General features: G+C 49.6%; 1 protein-coding gene across 1 annotated transcript; it reads right to left on the bottom strand.

Annotated features, from left to right (window-relative positions):
* Positions 1-10,189: 10,189 nt before the first annotated feature.
* KRT77 (keratin 77) lies at positions 10,190-22,802 on the bottom strand. Its single transcript, XM_052641510.1, has 9 exons — positions 22,239-22,802; positions 16,390-16,604; positions 15,129-15,189; positions 14,535-14,630; positions 13,395-13,559; positions 11,746-11,871; positions 11,408-11,628; positions 10,958-10,992; positions 10,190-10,512 (listed from the first exon to the last, which is right to left on the bottom strand). The coding sequence occupies exons 1-9, from the start codon at positions 22,800-22,802 to the stop codon at positions 10,190-10,192; spliced, it is 1,806 nt and encodes a 601-aa protein (XP_052497470.1).
* Between the last annotated feature and the right edge of the window lie 565 nt (positions 22,803-23,367).

The raw sequence follows: 23,367 nt of genomic DNA, 5'->3' as shown, positions 1-23,367 counted from the left end.
GATATTTACGAGCCTCAACAGTATGATAAACACTACACACCTAACTCCCAGGATGGCTCTCAAAGTTGCTGCACACGCAAGATCACTCGTGTGGTAATCTTGTTATCAGGCAAAATCTCTCTTTGAGAGTTTGTGACTTAGGAAAATGGGACCCTACATCTGCCACCTGCTGCTGCTTGGTAGGATTTCACAACCTCCTGTCACAGAGATAGGGAAATTCCCATTCCTGCCTTGCCCGTGGAAGCTGCTCAGCACATTCTCCTGGAGCCTGGCAGGTGCAGCTCCCCACACTTGAGTCTCAGAAGGAGCTCTTCAGCCCATTTCTGAGATCTGCCCTCCAAACTTCAGAGCTCAACAAGTGCTGTCTTTAATAAGTGAAAACTTAAAAGAAGCTCTTTTTATTAAATGTAAACTTTATATGTGGGGTGCATTAATGCCAGAGAAGTAGGAACTATCATGGAACAGGATGGGTTGGGTGGGTTTGTGCTCTGAAAGGACCAGAAAGGAGAGGCTTGTTCTTTTCCAGCTTTCTGGCTTTTCCTCAGAGGTTGACCAGAGCAGGAACAGATCAAGGGCAGAATCAGCAAGAGAAAACAGGTGCAAATGGATGGCATGTAAATACCAGTCAAAAAACTGTATGGCGGGAATTCCCTGGTGGTCCAGTGCTGAAAGTGCAGGTTTAATCCCTGATCGGAAACTAATATCCTACAAGCCACAAGGTATGGCCAAAAACACACACAAGCATATGGAGAATGAGATAAACAAACAGATGCTATTTCATACATTCTGTAAAACAAAGGAGTGGCCGTGAGACTTGATGAGTGGTTCAGGACTCACACAAGACTGTATGAAAAGATGGATGTAGATTTGGAAGAGAGAACCATGATGGGAGTCAGGAAAGCTGGCCTGAGAGGTTTAAATAATAATGTCAATAGTAATAACATCAATAATAATAATGAGAGTAATTATAATGGCAAGCTAGAGTAAGAATCGGAGAAGGCAATGGCACCCCACTCCAATACTCTTGCCTGGAAAATCCCATGGACGGAGGAGCCTGGAAGGCTGGCTGCAGTCCATGGGGTCGCGAAGAGTCCTACACGACTGAGCAACCTCACTTTCACTTTTCACTTTCATACATTGGAAAAGGAAAAGGCAACCCACTCCGGTGTTCTTGCCTGGAGAATCCCAGGGACAGGGGAGCCTGGTGGGCTGCCGTCTATGCGGTCACACAGAGTCGGACACGACTGAAGTGACTTAGCAGCAGCAGAGTAAGAATAGCTAATTAATAATAATGTATCAATAACTGACCGGGCACCAGGACTGGTCTACATGTTGTTTAGTTGCGAAGTTGTGTCCAACTCTTTTGCACCCCTGTGTAGCCCACCAGGCTCCTCTGTCCATGAGATTTCTCAGGCAGGAAGACTGGAGTAGGTTGCCATTTCCTTCTCCAGAGGCTTTTCCTGACCCAGGGATCAAACCCACATCTCCTGCATTGGCAGGTGGATTCTTTACCACTGAGTCACCAGGGAAGAGCTTTATATATATCAACTTTCAAGAAATGCTTTGAGATAGATGCTACTATGCTACCCGTTTTTAAAATGAGCTGAGACACAGAGATTGAACAGCCTGCCAAGTTTACATAGATGGCAGACAGCATGGCTGGGATTTGAACAGGGGATGCCAAGCTGCAGTGCACAAGATCCTAACCGACATGTTATATGACAGCACAGATGCTGAATTCGGGGTGTGCTGCCCACTGTGTGTAAAATCAGATAGTCTAGGAAGCCATTCCCTTGCAGAGAGCTCCAAGGGCAGAAGGCCTATTTTATCCCTTTGAGTCCATGGCTCCAGACATGTGCACGTGCTTGGAAAATGTTTCTCCAGTTTACTCTGAAAAGAGGAGATTCAGAATTCAGTAGGGATTTTTCTGCCAGTTCAGTTCTGTCACTCAGTCGTGTCTGACTCTTTGCAAATCCATGGACTGCAGCATGCCAGACTTCCCTGTCCATCCCCAACTCTCGGGGCTTGCTCAAACTCATGTCCGACTCGATAGTCGGTGATCTCGATTTTGCTGCCATTCAAATGCAAAGGGACCCAGCATGCATTGCAGTGGGTCAGGAAACAATCCCCAGGGGCCTTCCTGGAGAGCAGCACTTGGTTAGTCTTAATGGGCAGTAGTGGCACTGGAATCTGGGAAGACCTGGACCCTACTCAGACTTTCATCCTGACACTTCTTAGAAGCCAGGCATGCTCCTCACCCTGGCATGTAAATACAGAATTGAAGACTCTGTGAGCAGTGGATTCTGACTTCAGCTGGCTTTAAGCTACCCTGAGTGGTATTGATCAGTCATAGAATCAAATGTGAGGGCTCCACTGGGGAATACAACCTACCCAGGAGGGAGGTTGTCAGTGAAGACCATCTGGTCCCATCACCCTATAGATTAACCAGGACACCCTCTCCAGCCTGCTCCTCACCACTGTGCCTTTTCCATCCTCTTTTTCCACAGTTCCTGCCCTACACTCTCCTCCAGAAAGTGCCCCTCACCTCCCCAGTGCTCCCCTTCCCCTCATCTCCATGGCACTGTTGTCTCAGACTCTGTCCCAAAGCTACCATTCTTGAGCTGCTACACCAGCCATCTCTTAAGGGAATGAGTAATCCAGATCTTGTCCCTCACTGGGAACAATGGGACTTGGGATGGTCTTGGCAGGGTGATGCCTGTTGCCTAATCATCTTTTAACAGGCCATCAAAATCCTTTTAGTTCAGCACACTCCCTCATGAGACATATCACTGCACAATCGATTCCTTCTAGCAGTTTGGAGGGGTGTGCACATGTGTATGTGTGTGAGAGTGTGTGTGTGCTCATTCTTACCTCTGCCAGCCCACAGCTGATCTTTGCAGTGATCCATGCTTCCAACCTCAAACTAAGAGACTGACATAGAGAAGAATCAAAGAGCTGGATAGTCGAACAGTCCATAGACAATTTACAGAACTGCAAAACTTACACTAGCTGCTACTAGAAGCAACAAGAAGGTATAAGATAACCATCAGTTTATATCTGCACCCTACACCTCACCAAGAACAGACGCAGACACGATTCCCAGAGGAAATGAGCTGGCAGAGGTAAGAATGAACACACACACACTCACACACATACTCACACACACACACACATGTGCACACCCCTGAGAACTAGGCAGTCGTGCTGTGTTCAAGCCATTTCATGAAACACAAAACTGAGACTCGGAGAGATTCAGCATCTTAAATACTCCAGCTCGGAAAAGACATATCTGGGACTAGAAGCTGAGTTTTCTGGTTCTGATTCAAGTGTTCTTCCTCTGAAACTGGAGAAGAGCTCAAGGATGGGCTGGGGGAATTGGTTCCTATAAATGAGTGGGAAGAGAATCACTCCAAGATGCCACCATCTAACCTGCCTATCAAAAAAGTGAGCAGGCAGACCCAGAGATGTCAAAAAATTTTCCCAAGTCATACAGTCAGTTCCTGGGAATCCTCCAATTCATGAATCAAACTTCCATTCTCTTTTCACTGCTTACTTTTGAGGTTGCCTCAAAAGACTGGAAACTGAAATGCTGCCTGCTAACCAAGTTTGTGTCCTGCCGAATCCCCAGGATGGTGATGAGTGTGTGGTGATAATAAAAAGCAAAGATGGGAGAAAGATGATAACCACAAGCCTTCATTTCTGGCTTATCTGTGTTCCCTACATTTATGAAAGTAAAGACAAAATGCAACCAGAAAGAAACCCTAACCCTGACAGGCACCAGTCATGTAGTAGGAGACGCAATTCATTTAAAAATCACAAAAAGTCCATGTGACAGGAGTTATTAGCCCCATTTTAAAAAAAGGACCTCATAGAAATCTGCTGCATAGTACAGGGAGCTCAGCTTGGTGCTCTGTGATGATCTAGAGGGGTGGGAGGGGGTGGGAAGACAGAGGTTCAAGAGGGAGGAGGTACGTGTGTACACACAGCAGACTCACTTTGTTGTACAATAGAAATTAACATAATGTTGTAAAGTTATTATCTTCCAATTTTTTTAAAAAAGGCATTTTATGTTCATACATATGTGCCCATGTGGTAACTGACAAGGCCAGCTCATTAGACTCAAGTACATGGGTGCCTTCATCCATCCCATGGGTCTCATCTTGCCATTGGCCTGCCTCCACCACCTGCATCACCCTGACAAAGCTGAAAGCTTCATCATCCTCTTACCAGGGCTCACATGTTGACCTTGCCATTCGCTTGTTTTGCCCAGGCCAAATTCTCTTCTTCCCTTTCTCTCTGCACCACTCCATCTTCCAAGCCTACTTCTGCTCTCCTCTGAAAGAGCTTCAAGTTGCCTTGGCAACTGTCTTCAAACTCCTGCCCATAGTCAAGATCTCAATTCTTCAGCATCTGGGCCTGGATATCTGGTTTTGGTCTAGCAGGCCTTGAAGACAGATGCCTATATCTCGTCTATTCCACTGAGCAGTGGACAGGCCCACTCCTCCAGGGAGTGTTCCTTGATTGACATCACTCAGCTGCTCCATTGGTTTCTTTTCCTAAGCTCAGTTGCTGCCAGATTCAAATGCATAGTGATGTATCAGTTGGCTCATTTTCACTTGCGTGCATACGTGTTTGCTGTCTCCCAGTTGCTTTGTAAGCCTTCTGAAAGCAAGACTGTCCTCTGTGCGTTTGGGTGCCTTCTCAGCCCCGTTCTTTCCCCAGCTTCCCACAGGATTTCCTGTCCCTGAGGGGTACCCTCAGCAGTGCCAGACAGAGTGCCAGAGCACCTCCAGTCCCCAGGATCTTCACACACACTCCCCAGAACTGATCAATGACATGAGGCTGTCACAGGCAGGCTGAGGGGAGAGGGAGGGGCAGTGTGGTGTTATTTTGAGAGCTTTTCGAGGGATGAGACTGAGAAAAGCACCAAAGAGAGACATGCAGTGACAAGCCACCCAGCCCTGTGGGACTCCACCAGGGACGTGGGAGAAGAAGATTTCAGGGCAGTGGGGAAAGCTAAAGCCTAGGAGGCCTAAAGGAAAAACAGACAATGGGGAGGCGGGGTGAGATGTTGAAAGCCAGTAGTGAGCAGAGCAAGGGCTGAGGCTCCTTACACAGGGGAGACAGGTGAAGAGCTAGGGACAGCCTGTTCCAAGACTGTCAGCAAAGGAGGCCCCCAGCAGTCACCCACTGGCAATGCTGGAGCAGAGCAGAGGTCAGAAAAGAGGAAGTTCAAGATGAGCATATGGAAGAAGAGAGGTAGAGACTGTCTTACTTTGAGGCAGAGTCTACCTCCTGACTGCAAATTTCTAGCTGTGTGACCCTAAGCAGGTCACTTACCCTCTCTGATCTTGCTTTCCTCATCTATAAAATAGAGACTGTGTCTAACTTACAGGGAAACTGAAGTGTAGTAGATGATAGAGAGAAGGAGCAGGGATTATCTCTCTTGCCTTCGCATTTGGAAGGACCTAGAAGAAGACATAACAATCAGGAAAAGCTTTGGAACAAGCCCCATGTTTTGCTGAAAACAGTGAAAAGACCTGGAAAGGAAGTTCAAGTTCTTGAAATGAGGGCATCTTGTGGGAGGAAACCTAAGGGAATCATGGGGTCCATAAATCTGTAATAATAGGAAGCTAGGGGCCCATCACTACAGAAAGGAACACTGGGTACACCTGAGCTGAAGGGAGTACCCAGGATGGTAATAACCCTCCCTGTGGGATGCCTGCTTTGTTGGGCGGGGACGGATCCCTGGGGCCAGGCACACTGAGACAGGTGTGGAAGCTGGGCCACACCACCAGAACACCCCTAAAAGCCCTTCAGGCATAGCACTGAGATGTTCAGAACAGATCCTCCAAGCTGGAGAAGCTCCCAGCCTCCCAAGTTAACAACTCAGCTTTGCAACGTAGCATTGATCAATCTGAAGACATACAATTTCCAGGACTGATCAGAAAGCTGATAAAAACCAGGGCAATGGTTCTAACAAAAGAATGGGAGTTACACTGAGCTTGAAGAGGAACCATCAGAACCCCTGGCTTATAATTTGAAGACACCTCCTGGGCCAAAGGGCCGGTCACTGAGGGTGAGGCGACATTGTTGAGAGACTTCCTTAGACTAAAGACTTTCCCAGCCCAGAAACGTACGCCTTGTCAGACGGAGTGAGAACTTTATTGAGCCGTGGTTGCTCCTCCTCTTCACCATGTCTCAAGATCGAAATCTATGTAGATGAGAAGCTGGCGGAATTACATTTAGTTCCCAGAGCTCCCCGCCCTGCCCCAGCCTCTCAGAGGGAGGGTCAGCTGGCACACTTTCCCTGGGAGCCTTGCTGCCCTGGGTGCCACGCTCCCACCTGTCCGCCCCTCTGCTGGTGGATGGATGGGTCTGCTCAGCACTCCCTCTGAGTATCTGCCTTGCAGGAATAGCATGGACCAGAAGCAGGGATGGCTCACCTTATGGCCCATGGAAGGGCCTGCATGTGATCGCCACAGCACTTTCCCAATGCCAGTGAGGGTCATCTGAGAGAATGCATGTGAAAGCATTTTGTGCATAGTAAAGGGCTGTGGACCCATTCATGTTTTTCACCAGGATGAGCTACAGATGAGAGGCATTTGCTCCTGATGGGATCTCTCCTTATCTCTAACAGGAATAATGTTTGTACCAGGAAACCTCCTCTGGTCTCTTTTAGTGCCCAGCCTCATTGCTCAGCCCCAGAATATCACGTGAAACTTCTCCTTAGAGTCCAAGATCCTTCCTTCTCCTTGGCCTTCACATCTCACTGCTTTGTGGAATCTCTGTTCCAAGGATCCTTGGATTCAGGCACACAGTTCCCTCCATCCGCCCCCCACCCTAGTCTTCCATGATGGGGATGGTCAGGGCTTCTGAAAAGAAAAGGCAGGGCCGTGCTTTCTGAGTCAATCCCAACTCCTGCCCAGAAGGAGAAGTATGGGAAAGATGGCCTCTGGTTGGCCTTGCCCTTGTGTTTTTTTCCAGAGCCAATTTGGATTCCCTAAGAACATCATAGACATCCTACACACGTGCATGATCCCAGGGATAATCAAATCCACACCCTGAAATAGGTCTGGTGATGCCAGAAAACAGTCCTGGTTAGAGAGCTCCTGGCCTCTCCGTGACTTGATCCTTCCTTGGCATCTGACCTCAATTTTGCCAAATACAAAATAGGGAGTAGAATTCCTTTTTTCTCAGGCTTCATTGCACAAACTCTTAGGGCAACAAAGACATGAAATGCTGCCATACACACAACCCCACCCATCCTTCACTCCCTCACTCAACCTCCTGCCAGATGGTTAGCCAACCTCTGCTTACAATGTGCTAAATCCATGTGGCCTCTCTCACATCAGGATTAATTAAAAGATTGCTTCTAATATTGAGCCAAATCTGCTGCGTTCCCACCTGTCCATCTTGGTCATCTCTTCTAGGCTGTTTCTACGGATGAGAAAAAGGAGGCTCTGCACATTATGCTCTTCCTGGTCCCCATGCCTGTCCTCGAAGCCGGTGCACCCTACTCTCTCATGTGCTATCACTCTCAGCTGAATACTTTCAACCCTGTTTCTACCCCCTGCTGTCTATCCATGTCTTCCCATCCTGGGCTTTGTGCTCTTTCGACTTTTAAGTGTAGAAATTGTATTTGTCTGCTCCCTTTATCCCTCCCCTTGGGATTTCCCTTTCCCAGTTCTTGCCCCACAGGCCTGCTTTCAAGACAAGTGAGATGGGGAGAAACTTCTCCAAGAGAATGTAGGGGTACACATGGGAACACGATGTCTCATCACAAGGAGTTGTAGTTCTATTTGAATGAATCCCATATCCAAATTCCATCTGTATTCCTTCAGAGAATGAGAAAGCAGGTCCCATCTTTTACATGACTCCTTTACACAGACTCAGAAATATCACAGAGGATAAGGTGATGGCTTAACCTGCTCCACCCTTGAATTTCTGCATCTCTGCCTCCCTCGGGGACATCAGTTAAAGACACCCCTGACCATAAGCTCTGCTGAGTTAATGGCCTCAGCTTCTCTCTCCAGTTCAGTTTCTCCTACCTGGCTGTCCCTTGTCACTCACACACACTTTCCCACTTTCTGATCTTCAAGACTCTGAGCAGACCATTCCCCTGTCTGGAGGGCCCCTCACAGCTGCTCTGACTCTGTTCCCCTATTTGTTCTACTTTCCAGCCCTTCAAGAGCCTGTTGCAACCAAACTTCCCTTCCCCAGCATGTGCACCTCCTGCGGTCCCCACTGCCCCTGTGCAGCGGGTCTGCCTCTGTCCTCAATATGGCCTTGCTTCCACCTTCAGGCCAGGGGGTCCACAGGGGCCCACACTCCAATTTCCTCTCCCACTGAACCCTCCCTGTTTGTGTTGTGAGTGCCTTCAGATTCCGAAATGTGTTCATTCAACATCACACTCCCAGTGCACAGGCCACTGCCTGCCACACCATGGGAGCAAAACAAATTCCTCCTGAACAAATGTGTAACTGACTTTTCAAAGATCAGCCACTTTAAGCTTTATGTTAGTATGATTATGTGTGCAAGGTTTTTGAGGATTAACTATTAGTCATGCAATAAAAAACTAATAAAAACTGTAAACTTTACTTTTCAATTATGAATAATTTCAGAAGCCTGCAGAAAGTAAAAAAAGAGTAAACTCATGTGATCAAACAGCAGTTTGGAGAACACAGAAAGTTTATTGTAGAGACACCAGAAATGTCAAACCCTTCAAGGTACAACCTTCAACCAGGAGATGTTGAGGTCACAGTACTTCCTAGGGAACCCACACTGAGTCCAGCAGATGCCTCAGGAGTGTCACTGACATGGACATCGTATTAGGACTCAGCGAACAAGCGGAGGTAAATCCAGATCTAAGCAGCAAAGCCGGCCGTCTCTCAAGGCCCACAAAGCCCCATTAGTTGGTCATACTTTCCCCATCCTGTCCCCTCCAGCATTTCTCAAGTATCTTACGTGACACCCAAAATGAACAGTCAGAGTCTCACAAAGAGAGAATCACAGAGAACAAGAGTCAGGAGGAACTCTGCGGTCTGGGAAGAGCATGAAGCTGTACCTTGCAAACAACGGGCAGCTTGCAGACTAGTTCCGGGTTGAACCTTCCCAAGACCCAAGTGTGATTCTCAAACTCCTCAGGGCTTGGGCACCTGGACAGAGCAGTGCTGGGCTGCACGTGCCCAGACTGCTGGGCAATTCTCCAGAGAGTCATTATGAAGCAGAGTTCAGGAGGAGCCACACTTCCAAAGAATGGAGCTTCCAAAGGAAGTCAGGACAGAATAGAACCAGACTGCTGTCCATCGACTCCTTCACTAACCGCTAGTTACAGTCCTCCCTGAAGACGAGCATTGCTGCTTTCTGGACACCCCGTCTTGGGCTGTTCACCCAAGGGATAATGTTTCCTGACACAGAGATTCAGAATCAGGACCAGACAGGACTTACAGGTGTCTGATGTGTAAATCCACACTCTCCAGCAATAGATGGATGGGTCTACAGACCAAGAGGCAGGAACCGACCCCTGGCACAGAAGTTCTCCTTACCAAGCTGGCCTGCCTTTTCCTCAGCTACTCACCCAAAGACCTCATTTTCAAGTCCCCTAAGGCAGCATTCCCCAACCTTTTTAACACCGGGGATTGGTTTTGTGGAAGACAATTTGTCCCTGGACCAGAGGGTGGGGCGAAATGGTTTCTGGATGATTCAATTGCATTACATTTATTGTGTATCTTATTTCTATTATTATTATATCAGCTCTGCTTCAGGTCATCAGGCTAATATTAGATCCTGGAGGTTGTGAACCCCAGCCCTAAGGAATGGATTATTATTCACAGAGAAGCCCAGGTGCGAGAAGGGGAGCCTGGAGTGAGAAAAAGAACCTGGAGTGAGAAACCTAGTATACCTGACATCAACTCTCCATTATCCGCAAGTGTCCCCAAGCTGGGCCAGCTGAGGCATCTGGCTTGAGAATGTGCCTGGCTGTGTTTGGACTACCGGTCAGTGCCCTCCAAATAGAGATTTGCCATTTGGGATCATCCACCTGATTCCCTGTCTAGAGTGGAATTTATTAGCAAAACTGCTGAGACCCATCGGGAAAAGGTAAGGGGATGGGGGTCAGGAAGGGCGTGGCGGGTGGGGTCAGGAGGTGGTGCTTGTGAGCCGCGAGGCGTTGCAGAAGCCTGGCACTCTACTCCAGGATTCGCCTGTGGGAGGTGCTGGTAGACGTTTGGATTATCTGCATTCGGGAGGCGCCGCCGCTTCCGCCCCGGTACTTGCTGCTACTTTTGTTACTCCCTCCGTAGCTCCCAGTGCCGCTCCCATAACCGCCTCCACTGCCCCCTCGAGAGCCTCCTCCGTAGCCGCCCGAGCCCCCGCGCGAGCCGCCGCCGCCGTAGCCTCCACTGCTGCTGCCGCCTGCGTAACCTCCGCCGCCTCCGTAACCTCCGCCACCGCTGTAACCTCCAGAGCCCCGGGCACCTCCGCCGATGGTCAGCTGGCTGCTCTGCACAGCTGTGGGGGCAAGGACAGCCCACAAGGGGGTTAGAGGGCTGGGCAGGGCGGACCCACCTGCACCTACCCTCAAAGCAGCCCCCTACATCCTTCATCACTGGCCGCATCTGACTTGCCAAAAGCATGGATCAAAGTCTCCCTCTTTCAGAAGTATTCTTCCTAATACAAAGGAATGTAGGGCGCATTTTCATTATGCTACACCCTGAAGAATTCTAAGCCACTACTAATTATTAGGCATCATAAAAATCAAAATAAAGGAAAACTAAAGTCGTATATTATTTCAACCTATTTCTCTGGGCTGTGCAGTTGTCCTTGCTTACTCTGCTTTTCGTTGTGTAGGACTGGACACAAAAATGCCCGCTGCCAGATTTCTGCTGGCCAGTCTTCTCATGGGCCCTCCCTCCCCCAGCCCCAGCCAGCCCCACTCCTGGGCTCTGCTACTTACAGATGCTCACTTGGCTCTGCAGCTCCCCTGACATCCTGTAAAAACCAAGGTGCACACAGTCAGCATTATCCGCAAAGCCTGAAGGAAAGCAATCATCAGCCAGGAGACATCAGGAGCAGGGGAGGTGTGTTGGGAGCAGAGAGGTCAGGGAGCCAGTGCAGGCAGAGGGAATTTGAAGCATTTTCATGCAGCCTTTTAGCGTTGGGGGTCACCACTTGGCTGCAGTGGCTTAAGTTGTGGTATTAGGGACGTTGCACTGGGGAACAGGACAGCGATGACAATGATGCTCCCTACTCACATGTCCTCTGCTTCTGACTTGAACGTTTCTACTCACCCTGAGCTACCAGTCTTCCCAGGAAAGCTGGGATTGTATACATAGACACTCTCTAAATAATCCCCCTGCTCCAAGGCTGCACCCAGCCTGCGCTCTGGCCCGGAGACACAGCCCACCTGCTCTCCTCTCCCTCCAGCAGCTTGCGGTAGGTGGCAATCTCCACGTCCAGGGACAGCTTAGCTCCCAGCAGTGCCTGGTAGTCACGCAGCAGGCGGGCCAGCTCCTCCTTGGACTGCTGCAGGGCAGCCTCCAGGTCCTGCAGCTTCTGCTGTGCATCCTGGAGGGCCTGTTGTCCCCTCTGCTCTGCATCAGAGATGATGGTGTGCATCTGCTCTATCTACTCGGGAGAGTCAAGGAGAAGAGCCACGGGGGGGCATGAGTTTCCAGGGTTTCTTGAGGCAGGGCGTCATGGGAGGTAGAAGCTCTGATCAGCCACCCTGAGCATACATCTCACCTGCTTCTTGACGTTGCCAATCTCTGCCTGCAGCCTCTGGATGGTGAGGTTGAGTTCGGAGATCTCCATCCTGCTGGTCTGCAGCTCGTCTCCATGTCTTCCCGCTGTGATCTGGAGCTCCTGGTACTGAGGGTCAAGGGCAGCGTCAGGGTCAGCCTGCTGCTCATCACACACTCCTCCAGGAAGGAGTGAGTCTGCCTTCCCAGACCCTGCCCAAGGCTGCTCTCCCCTAGGGAAGGTCCCAGAGTAAGCTTCCCTAGAGCTGTGATCCCCCATACACACGCTCACACTTGTACCAAACCTCCCTCATCTGAACTGTGACACCACACACACAGATATGTGTGCGTGCACGCGTGCACACACACACACACATACACACACACACACAGATGCCTATATCTCGAGACAGAGATTCAAACTCAGGACCAAACAAGACAAACCTGCTTCTTGATGCCCCCTTTTACCTCCTTTTTCCCACATCTAAACTTTGCCCATACTGGGCCCCTCTCACTTTTCCCATCCCACCACATTCCTTCCTCCCCTTTTCCAGAATGATTTCTCTAACACTCAGGACCTTACTTCTTCAGAGGCCCTCAGCATGTTCCTTCTTGATTCCCATCTTCCCCTCTATCTCCATTCCTGTATCTATGGGCTCCATCAAGAGGACCTCCACCTGCATGCCATCGACAAAACCAGGCTCTCGATGACTGTTACAGAGGAAGCAGAGCGGGGTGCCTCCGAAGAAAGCAAGGGACAGCGTGGACTCCAGTGCATCTCTGCATTCTGGAGTCTTCCCTGTCGACCATCTACCTCCCCAGTCTGTTGCCAGACCCCATGGCACTCAGAACACCTGCCTGCAGGACAGTGGGCTAGAGGCCAGCCACGACTGGAGATGGCCACAGGTAATCCACGAAACAGATCTCAAGCTCCAGGTGTTCAGAATTGAGTGACCAGCCTTTGACCCTTTAACTGCCCTGTTCGCCCTCCAGAAAGTTCTGAGTCCATTTATGTTAAACAAGTCACCAAGGATGTGCCCCAAAACTTAGCTACAAAGATGTTCATCTGAAAACTGGAGACATATTCTTACCATGCAATACCACACTGCTCTTAAAAATGATGTCAAATATCTAATGTCAGAGAAAGGTATTCTCAAGTAATAAATGAAAGAGAAAAATATAAAAAGATATTTTTAAAGATATCATTATGAAAAAATAAGAAAACATCATGGTGGCTGAGAGCATGGATGTGTAGATGGTGCACCTGAATTTAATTAAATTCTGCCTCTGCTACTTCCCAACCATAACAGCTCTACTATTATTGGTAACCTCATACTCTATTATTGGTAAAACAATAAATGAATCTTTACCTCATAGCGTTGTTGTAAGGAGTTAATGAAATTCTGTGTATAAAAGCACTAGTGCAGTGCCTGATATGTGTGAGTTTTCAATAAAGGTTAGCTACAAAGAACAAGTGGAAAATATGCTGACATATTCATAGTGGTAGTGGGATATGAGTAATCTTTAGCCGTAATCTTGAAATTTTCTATAGCAAACATGTTTTACTTTAGAAGTAAGAAAAAGACAATTCAAGTTCTGGGAGGTGTGCTTGGTTCAGGGTACCAGGCCTGGGCTGGGGATGGTGATGCTCACCTTGGTCTGGTACAGGGCCTCAGCCTCGTCCTTGCTCCTTTGTGCAATCTCCTCGTACTGGATCCTCACGGCATCGATGATGCTGTCCAGATCCAGGGAGCGGTTATTGTCCATGGACAGGATGACGTTGGTGTCAGTGATGTTGGTCTGCATCTGAGACAGCTCCTGCAAGGCATGGAACACAGGCTGACTTCTTCCACTCACTTCCCGGGACCTCAGTTTCCCTCTATGCCCCCTCCCAAGGCTCTCTGGGGAAGCCTTAAGAAAGAAAAGCTCTCTGGGAAAAGCTCTTAGAATCACTGTTGTGTGCCTAGAGGGACCTTCTTAAAGGTACAGGCATCCGGATCTTGGGTCAGAGGAGAAGAAGGGAGCCTGAACTCAGGGCTGCCCATCATGCCTTTCCTGGACCCTCCATCCCGCCTTACTCTGGCTTGGCTGCCATCTTGAGCTGGACCCCCAGCCAGGCAGGCTTGTTCCTTGAGAGCACATGAGCTCCCAGAGGCAGCAGAAAGGACTCCATGTGTGTAGACGCTCAGACTCGCTTTAGCATCTGGGCTCCACCGTTAACCAGCTGGGTGACTGAGCAAGGAACTCAGTCTCTCAGTGCCCCTGTTCTCTCATCTGTAGACTGGAGATACCCAAGACCCAGTACAGCTCCCAGCACAGCATCCAGTCCAGAGAAGGTGCCTCCAAGGTAGACCAGGGTTGGGAGGCGTGTGTTATCCCCACCTCTCCAGTCTTCATCTGTGTTCCCTTTAAGACCCACACTGCCCTCTTCCACAGAGTTCCCTGATGGCCCCATCTACTCCCCAGTGCTGATAAAGCTGTCTGGCTGGTTTTACCCCATATGTCCTGGGCATTAACCTTCCTTTCCAGACAGAAGCAGAGATTGTCTCACCATCTCCCAGCTCCCATCTCCAGGGCCCCACCTGGAATCCTGAGCTTTGGGGGTTGAAATGATTCTGACTCCAGGCCCGCAGACTTGAGGTGACTGGGGAGAGGCACCCCCAGGGGGTAAGGTTGGGTGTCAGACCTCCCCCCTCTTACATCCCACACCCCCTGACAGATGTAGAAAAGCGAAAGATTTCTTATGAGGACTGAGCTCATCATCTCATAGAAATATTTGAGATATTCACTCACCGATTGAAATAAATATTTCAGGAAATCGACCTCCTCAAGCAGAGTGTCTGCCTTGGACTGCAGGTCCACTTTGCTCAGATAAGCAGAATCCACATCCTAAACAGCAAGCGAAGATAGTCTGACTCGGTTGCCCTGCCACCAGCTGTCTGGGCAGCCTTGGGCAAATGGCAAAGCCTCTCTGGGTTTATTTCCTTGCCTGCAAATTTCCTCTCCTCACTCAAATAAGGAGCCAGCAAACCTGGGCTTTCCAGGCCAGAAGGAAGTGTCCATCAGCTCCTCATCCTGGCCAGTCATGCAAAACACCCCAGGTCCTAAGGCTCCCACACAATACACTCACATGCTGCCCATTAATTTAATTCCACTTTCAGGACTCTGGAGAGATTAAACACTCAAAAACTTTTCAAGATTCATATAGCAACACACTTTTGAGACTTACTGCTTCAGGGTCAGGGCCCCAGCATTTAGGAAACACCCTTGACAAGCTGGCCCCAAGCCCACTTGTCCACCCCTCAGTTCTACCGCATCCCAAAAGAGTCCCTGCCTCTTCTCAGCCTCCTGAACCCACAGTCCCCCTCTGGACACCCCATCCCTCACCTTCTTCAGGACAACAAAGTCATTCTCGCTGCTAGTCCTCCGGTTGATTTCTTCCTCATACCTGTTGGGGTGAGGTCAGAAACACAGAGAGGCTGCAAGGGCTGACCTTGGCTCCTTGAGATTTTTCCTTGCAGCAAGAGGCTTGGAATTGCCCAAACTTTTATGGTTCTGCACTCTGGCTGTCCCCGGCCAGGGCCTGCCACTCTCACTGACAAGCAGCTGGAGCCACCTCCTGGCTCTCCAGGTCAATAGAGGGCACAACCCCACAATGTGGAAAATCCAGAGCCACATAGAACGTCCCCCAAATGTCCTTTTTATTTTATATCTTACCTTTGTACATTTGTCCAGTTCGATCATTTTTTTGAACGATAACCTAAATAGCAACCACTTTTACTAAATTTTTTTAAAAGAGAAAAAAATTTCACCTGCCGTTCTGCCCCCGTCATCTTCAGTGTGCATTTCATTTCCCCCTTGTTGACTCACACACATGTGACTGCTCAACGCAGTAAGCACATCAAGATGAGTCAAGAGAAGCACCCTACACCCCCAGCAAGGGGGAAGCGGGACAGGGGGGGAGGCTGCTCAGTTGCCTGTATGGGACAGAAGCAGCTGACCTAGAATTAAGTAAGTCGTGTCACTCCTACCATTATTACTAATAATAGCTAGTGCTTATTGAGTGCTTCATATGTGCAAAAACAGTCTAAGAACTATTAAGAATATTTTATCTAAACCAGTGGTTCCCCATATGTGGCTCCCAGTCCACCAGCATCAGCATCACTCGGAAGCATATTAGAAATAAAAGCCCTCTTGGCCCATCCCAGACCAATCTGATTTCAACAAGCTGATGCACGCTCAAATTTGAAGGCCATAGATCTCCCCCTCACAACAGTTCAACAAGGAGGGTACTCACTATCCCTACTTTACTAATGTGAAAACCAAAGGCTTAGAAAGCTGACCTTGCAGGCAGTCAGAAAGTGGCTAAGCCCACCCTGGAACCCAGGCTTATGTGACTCCAACATCCATGAAGATCCTGCTTCCCCTCCCCACCCAATACAATTGAGAGCTGACTGGCAATACCAGCACTCCCGGGCTACCGTGTGCAAAATGTTGCCTGTGCAGTTATGCAGTGGTGCAGAGCCTGCCCAGCTGCGCCTGACGTCCAGGGCCCCTCCACCCCTCACCCACTCACAGTAAGCCTTGCCCCGTAAGCCAGGCCCCTGCCTTGTTCCTCCCCATCCCTTTGCTCCTCCTGGAGCCTCACTTGCTCTTGTAGTCATCCACAACATCCTGCATGCTCCTGATCTCCGAACTCTGGCGCATCTGCTCCGCTCTGAGAAAATCCACCTGCCTCTGCAGCTTGATGATGTAGCTTTCAAAGACGGGCTCCAGGTTGTTGGTCTGAGTTGACGTGTTTACCTGCTGCAGTAGCTCCCATTTTGTCTGGAGCACCTGATTCTGCTGCTCCAGAAATCGCACCTAAGAACAGAAAACCTCCAAGTTCACCCCCAAGCCGTGGGTCCAAGAAGCAGTCCCACGGGTAGAAGCAGGTGCAGCCCCAGAGCATATCCAGACCTCAGAGAATCAGGATGCCCCTCCAGGGGCCAGAAGGCTCTCTTTTTCTAGGACCAGAATACATGAGCTCAGTATGGTTTCTGATGGTTGACCAATGATTGTAAGGTCAACCTGCCGAAAAATTACACTAATCGAACTCTGCTGTTGAGGGCAAGTCCTCCCCATCCGAGTGGTACCCTGTTCCCTTTGGTTCTATCAGCTCACATGGTAGAGTTGCCCATCCCTGCCCTCAGCTCCCCATGCCAACCTCAGGAAATGGTGACCCAGAGCATCTGAAACACCGGCACACCCACGGCTCATGTCTCTCTGTGGCTGAAACACTTCATGTGATTGAGGAGAAGAGAAAGTAAGAGGAGGGGAGGAATAATTTTGACTTCGAATATCAAACTGATTCCTGAACACACTAGCCCAGGTGCCCCCATCCCGCGACCCACCACCTCTATTGCTGCCCAGTGTGTTTTTCAGGAGGGTCACCTCATTTAAATGTTCCCATAACCCAGACAGAATTTTTTTCTTAAAAACATGAAATTTTAGCCATGTTTTTATATTGAGGTGTAGTTGATTGACAGTGTTGTGTCCGTTTCAGGTGTGCCGCAAAGTGATTCAGTCCCACATCTACATGTATCTGTTCTTTTTCAACTTCTTGAATTAGGAGTTTGGGATTGACATCTACACACTACTATATTTAAAATAGGTACCAACAAGGACTTACTGTATAGTACAGGGCACTCTGCTCAATACTCTGTAATAACCGAAGAGGGAAAAGAATTTTGGACAGAAGTTTTAAAGTAGGTACATTTTTTTAAGTTATGTAATTCTTTCTATGCCCCAAAGTAAGGACTTTGACGTTGCCTGTGTGAGAGTTGTGTGTGCACACTAGCTGTGTCCAACTCTTTGCAACCCCATGGACTATAGCTCACCAGGCTCCTCTGTCCGTGGAATTTTCCAGGCAAGAGTCCTGGAGCAGGTTGCCATTTTCTCCTCCAAGGGATCTTCCCAACCCAGGGATCGAACCCGGGTGTCCTGCATTGCAGGCAAATTCTTTACCATCTGAGCCATAACTAATCTCATTACTGTCCAACAAATGCTTTTATAGGTATTTCCAAACTCAGGGATCGAACTAGTATTTGGGAAACCCCCATGTGGCAGTTTCCTTCATTAGCACAGAGGATGGAGAGCTGACCTCACACTGTGTTCTCACTGCTTCTTCCCCCAAAGCTGCGCACATGAAGGTCAAGTACAGGCTCCAGAAAGCTGGCTGGCTGTGCAGATCCAGTCCTGGACTGTCCTTCCCATGATGATTATCAATTTTTGTCCTACCTCCACCGGCCACCTGCAGGGGGAGCCTCCCCTCCGGTGCCTTAAGTGAGGACAGTGGATTTCTCCATGCTTTGCTCAGGTGTGTGTACACACACACACACACACAAACACATACCCACCCACACATACCCACCCACATACACATAAACACACACACACACATGCCCTCCAGGAGCCGCCCAGAAGATGTGGGAAGTGGTGGGGGAGGAGGCTAACATACTCTTTTGCGTTGTCAGAGAACCATGATGATAGTTCTCCACAATGCTTAAGGAGTTGAGGGCGGACAGAATTCCCAGCCTTGAGACTGTCCATCTGAGCAGCCAGCCCTTATTAACTTCCTTTGGCTCTGACTCTAGGCTGGAATGTGCCCAGAGAATACTCTTTCCCGTGGCTTGTTTTTGTTAGCTTTATCAAAGCAAGAGATAAAGCAGCAGCCTCACAGCTTGTCCACCTGGTTTGTGACATTCCCATGAGAAATCCCTGCCACCCGGCCTGTTGTCACTCTGGTGGCAATCCCAGGGAGGGGAGAGACTGGGTGCTCTGTGTTGTGGGGACCAGAGGAAAGGATCTTATGATCCCACAGGGAAGCTCTATGTCAAACAATGAAGGGGCAGTGGGACAATTCTGAGTGCTAAGGGGTTAGCCAAGCCCCCACCCCAGGTGAAGACACTATGGCTTTCATTGGTCACCCGAACTGCAGAGTCAGAGGCTGACTTCAGGGAGTGCCAGGCAATTTTCATGAGATGTAACCACTGTAAAAATCACTGAAAGCCATCATGATCTTTCCCCAGGGGCCCCTAAACACTGCTGGGCTGTGTCCCAGCAGCAGTACTCAGGAGAAGCCCGGGTAACCCAGATCAGACTTAACTTCGTGCAGAGTTAAGCTTCTTCCTGGATAAAGCACACTCTACTCGACCTCCTGTGGCCCTCTCCCCCTGCAAATGACACTCCAATCACCCCCTAGTGCCTCCAGCAGCCTAGGTCTCCCCAACTCTTTGCCTTGCGAAGTCCTAGTCTCTCTTTAGATCTCAACTAGGATGGCACCCCCGAGGTCTCCCCCTCATAACCCCCTGTTCTTTTCCCCTGTGGCATCTATCATGATTTCAGTCTTTTCTTTTTTAGCACATTCCTCCCCACAATGGGATGTGAGCCCCAGGAAGGCAGGCTTTGTTCTCCAGTGGACATCAGGTGCTGAGACCCATAGACACACAGCACCCAGCACAGAGAGGACACTTCATAAACACCGTGGACTAATGAGATGCTAAGACTTTGGCACTGCTGCTAGTGTCGGCCATCCACCCTGCTTATTGGCCTGAAGAGAGGGTTCAGGCTCAGCTGAACAAAGCCAGGGCACTGTCTCTGTGGGAAGAACTGGGTCCCTCATCCTTTTTTCCTGGGATCCCTTTCCTTTGCCATTAATTCCAAAAAAAAAAAGAAAAAGCAGCCTTTGTCTCCATTGCCACTCTCTGAGAGCCCAAGTTTGACACCTGAAGGGTTGACTCAATTTTTCATTCAACACATATTTATTGAGCAGCTGTCAGATCCCCGACAATATTCTGGGGCTGGAGATACAGCTATAAATAAAACAGACAAAATACCTGCATTCTAGGAGTTCACAATCTATTTGAAGAGATGACTATAAGGAAGCAAATGTGAACTACACAGTTTGTTGAATGGCTGTAGGGGCCATGGAGAAAAGTAACACACCTATGGGGGGTAGGGATGCTGATAGGGGGTACTCCTTTAAATAGGGAGATCAGGGAGGCCTCACTGAGACAGCAGTGTGTGAGCAAAGACCTGAAGGAGATGAGGGGTTCTGCTGGACCACTCCTTGGAGGGAGGAGTTCCAAGTAGGGGGAATAGCAAGTGCAAAGTCCCTGAGGCAGGTCCACGGTGGGGTACAGGAGGATGAGGGATGTAATAGCATGCCAGTGAGCAAAAGGAAAACAGGAGTAGAGTCAGAGAAGGTGTGCAGGGTCTCGTTGTTGAGTTGTACCTTGGTGAGCTAAGTTCCTGCCTTCACTCTGCTCACTAAACCTTGCAGTTTGAGAGTGGTTCTACCCAGTAGCAGCAATGTGGCCTCAGTCTCACAAATGCAAGCCAGGGACTAGCAGCAGCTATGGGTTAGAGGGCCGGATCATATAGAGCCTAAGATCATGGCTATTATTTCTGATGAGACAGGAAGCCAACAGAGGGTACAAATGGAGTGATGTGGTATGTTTTACTGGTGTGGTGCTGAGAATAAGATGTACAAGATTAAAGGTAAACGCAGGAACATCAGGTCAGAAGGTAGGGTCGGAAGCCACTGTGATAGAAGCCTTCTCTCTTCCAGCCAGGCCAGAGCCCTCCTGGATAAGTACTCTCCTCGTGGTCACCACAGTCCAGGCCCTCAGGGAAGGGCAGGAAACCATAGGCACTTGAACTTTGGCCTGTGCCCTCCGCCCCATGCCATAAACCTGAACAGATGTCCCGTTAATGGCTGCTGCTGCTGCTAAGTCGCTTTAGTCGTGTCCGATTCTGTGCGACCCCATAGACAGCAGCCCACCAGGCTCCCCCGTCCCCAGGATTCTCCAGGCAAGAACACTGGAGTGGGTTGCCATCTCCTTCTCAGGAACCACAATCAAATCAGAGTCTCAGGAGATCAGCTGCCCATGGCCATTTCAACAATCCCCAGCCCTGTCTTCTTCCTGCCTTTGATTTAGCTTGACCTTTCAGTGGTGTCTCCTTCATCTGTCATCTCCTTGCTCCCATCAAGCCCACTTAGTCCCTGCATATACCTGAGGTGTGATGATATTCAGCCAAATGTCTCATCCAAGGTGATCAGAAGCAGTCAGAAGCAATTTGCTCTGTTGAATTCCCCTTTGGCTGCCTCTGGACTTCAACATTCTTATCCCTCCACCCCCAACTCACCCACTGTGTCCTGGCCCCAGCTTTCACCCAGATATCAGAGGCCAGGTACACAGACCAGTGGTGGACTTTGGCAATGGCTACCCTGCAGTCAGAGATAGGTCAAGCTTTGGCCTCAACATTGAACTCCTCTGAGGTCTGAGGGAATGTCACCGAGCCTGCAGGGGTCTCTGGATCCCAGGGTGCTTCCCACTACATCCCCAAAGGTAAAGAAATTTCTGGGGCGCCTCCAGTGGCTTCCATGCCTCCACCACCTTAAGACAAAAGGAAATGCTGGTGGAAGGTCTCTTCCATATCTCTTCTGCTAGCCCCTGCTTGGTGGTTTGGACTCGACCCAATCTAACTTGAGGTTTAAACTAGGGAGAAGGGGTTTTTTTTGCTCCATCTGGCCTATTCTTGGCCCTGGATGAGCTAAAATGAGGAGCTCAGACAGAATCCTATATAGCAGGGCATTGGCTTTGACCCCCAGCAATCCCCACCAGAGTCGTCAGCTTGGTTCTGCTGCAGTGTGCCCACTCGGCTTCTCTCTCCCTGCTCTGTGTCTCCACTTTCCTCCTCCTTCCTCTCTTGTGCCATGTTCTCCAGAAACTGTAACCATTTGAAATTTCCTAAAAGCGTCAAACTCTCAGGCCTCCTGGTTCTTCTGCCTGGAAACTCCCTCGGCCCTGAGAACCTGTTTGACTCTTTCTCCACCTTCAAGACCTTTATCAGCCCAGAGCTCATCACAGCCTCCTTTGTGCTATGGCGCAGAGAGCGATGTCGCTATCAGCACACCTCCCACACACTGTCACAATCCTCCTCCCTTTAGATCTGGGGCTCCTTGAAGGCAGGACCTATGTCCTTGTCGCTCTGCAACACCTGGAGTGTCTGGCATACAGTAGATGCTTAGTAAATGTTTGTGGGCTGGATGACTATGTAAGTGGGTAGGTGGATGGGTGGATGGATGGATGGGTGGGTGAATGGGTAGATGGGTGAAAGGTATATGGATGAATGAGTAAATGGATAGACGGGTGGGTGGATGAATGGATGGATGGATGGATGGAAAGTGAAAGTGGTGAGTGAGATCACATCATGTATTTTGTCTGATGGGTATTTTCATTCCTTGGATCTGCTTTCCTGCCAAAATGAAAAGACATAGATGAACCCCTCAAGAAGTCAAACTGAGGCCTAAATGAAGTCAATGCTTTCTTAAGGTCCCAGGACACCCACACTGGAAGTGACTGTCACCACCAGAGACAATGTGATGAGAGGCGGCAGGGTACAAGGTCATTTGGTCAGAGCCCAGAGACTGCCTGCCCCTGGGGCACTCACCTTGTCAATGAAGGAGGCAAATTTGTTGTTCAGAACCATGATCTGCTCCCGCTCCTGCATCTTAACCCTCTGAATTTCAGGGTCCACCTCCAGGTGAAGTGGTTGTAAGAGGCTCTGGTTAATGGTCACTTCTTGGATACCCCCTGGGGGACAAGAAGGACCAAAGCCCCCAAGCCCCAAATTGCCACCCCTAAACCCAGCACCCCCAAGACCACCTCCTCCATAGCCACCACCTCCAAAGCCACGACCCCCAAAACCACCACCTCCAAAGCTCCTTCCTCCAAACCCCCCTCCTGCTCCCCCACCCTGGCAGAAACCACTGGCACTTCTCCCCACTAGGCTGATGGAGATGCTTTTACTGCCACCCAGATTGTACAGGCTCCTGGAGGTAAACCCCCTTGCATGGCTCCCATACCCACCACCACCACTGCCGCACCTCCCTCGGGCCTGACACACGGACCTCACAGCCCGGCTCCCACCACCAGAGCTCGCAGAGGAACCACCACTGTAAACCCGCCTGCTCCTGGAGCTGAATGCTGACTGGGAGCTAAACTGGTGGCTCATGGCTCCTGGAGCATCCAGAGACGCAGACAAGAGAAAGGGAATAAAAGGAGGCAGAGAACGGGGAGGGAAGGAGCTAAGACTCCTTTGGCGGGAGATCTGGCTCAGTCCCTATATATGCATGCATTTGCTGGGCTGGGCACCTTCTGAAGCCTGGGAGCGGAGTATTTGTGTTTAGTTTGCCTTGCCAGCAACATCTGTTTAAAATCTCACACCTATGAGTTGCAGAAATCACACTGCAGACAAACTTCCCCAACTCGATTATTTATCATTCATCTCTTGCCATTTAGAGATTAGAATGCAATAGTCTCTGCAGGTCAAGTAGCTGGAAACTCCTATACAGTTTTCCCCCAAAATCTTGATATCTCCTTAAGAAACTCCACCACTGAGTTGTTGGTTTGGGGGTGTGTCCAGGAGATCTGGGGCAAATCTAGGGGGTGTCCAGTTGCCTTGCAACCACAGCTGGGACCAGGGTGGAGACTTCACCAGCGTTATCGTGGTGGGGCAACAGTAATGATCTTCCTACACCCTGGTTCTGCTCCCCACTGTTACCATCACCCAAATCTTG

The sequence above is a fragment of the Budorcas taxicolor genome, chromosome 5, assembly GCF_023091745.1.
Source record: "Budorcas taxicolor isolate Tak-1 chromosome 5, Takin1.1, whole genome shotgun sequence".
Classification (NCBI taxonomy): domain Eukaryota; kingdom Metazoa; phylum Chordata; class Mammalia; order Artiodactyla; family Bovidae; genus Budorcas; species Budorcas taxicolor.
This window is presented reverse-complemented; position numbering and strand designations above follow the sequence as displayed.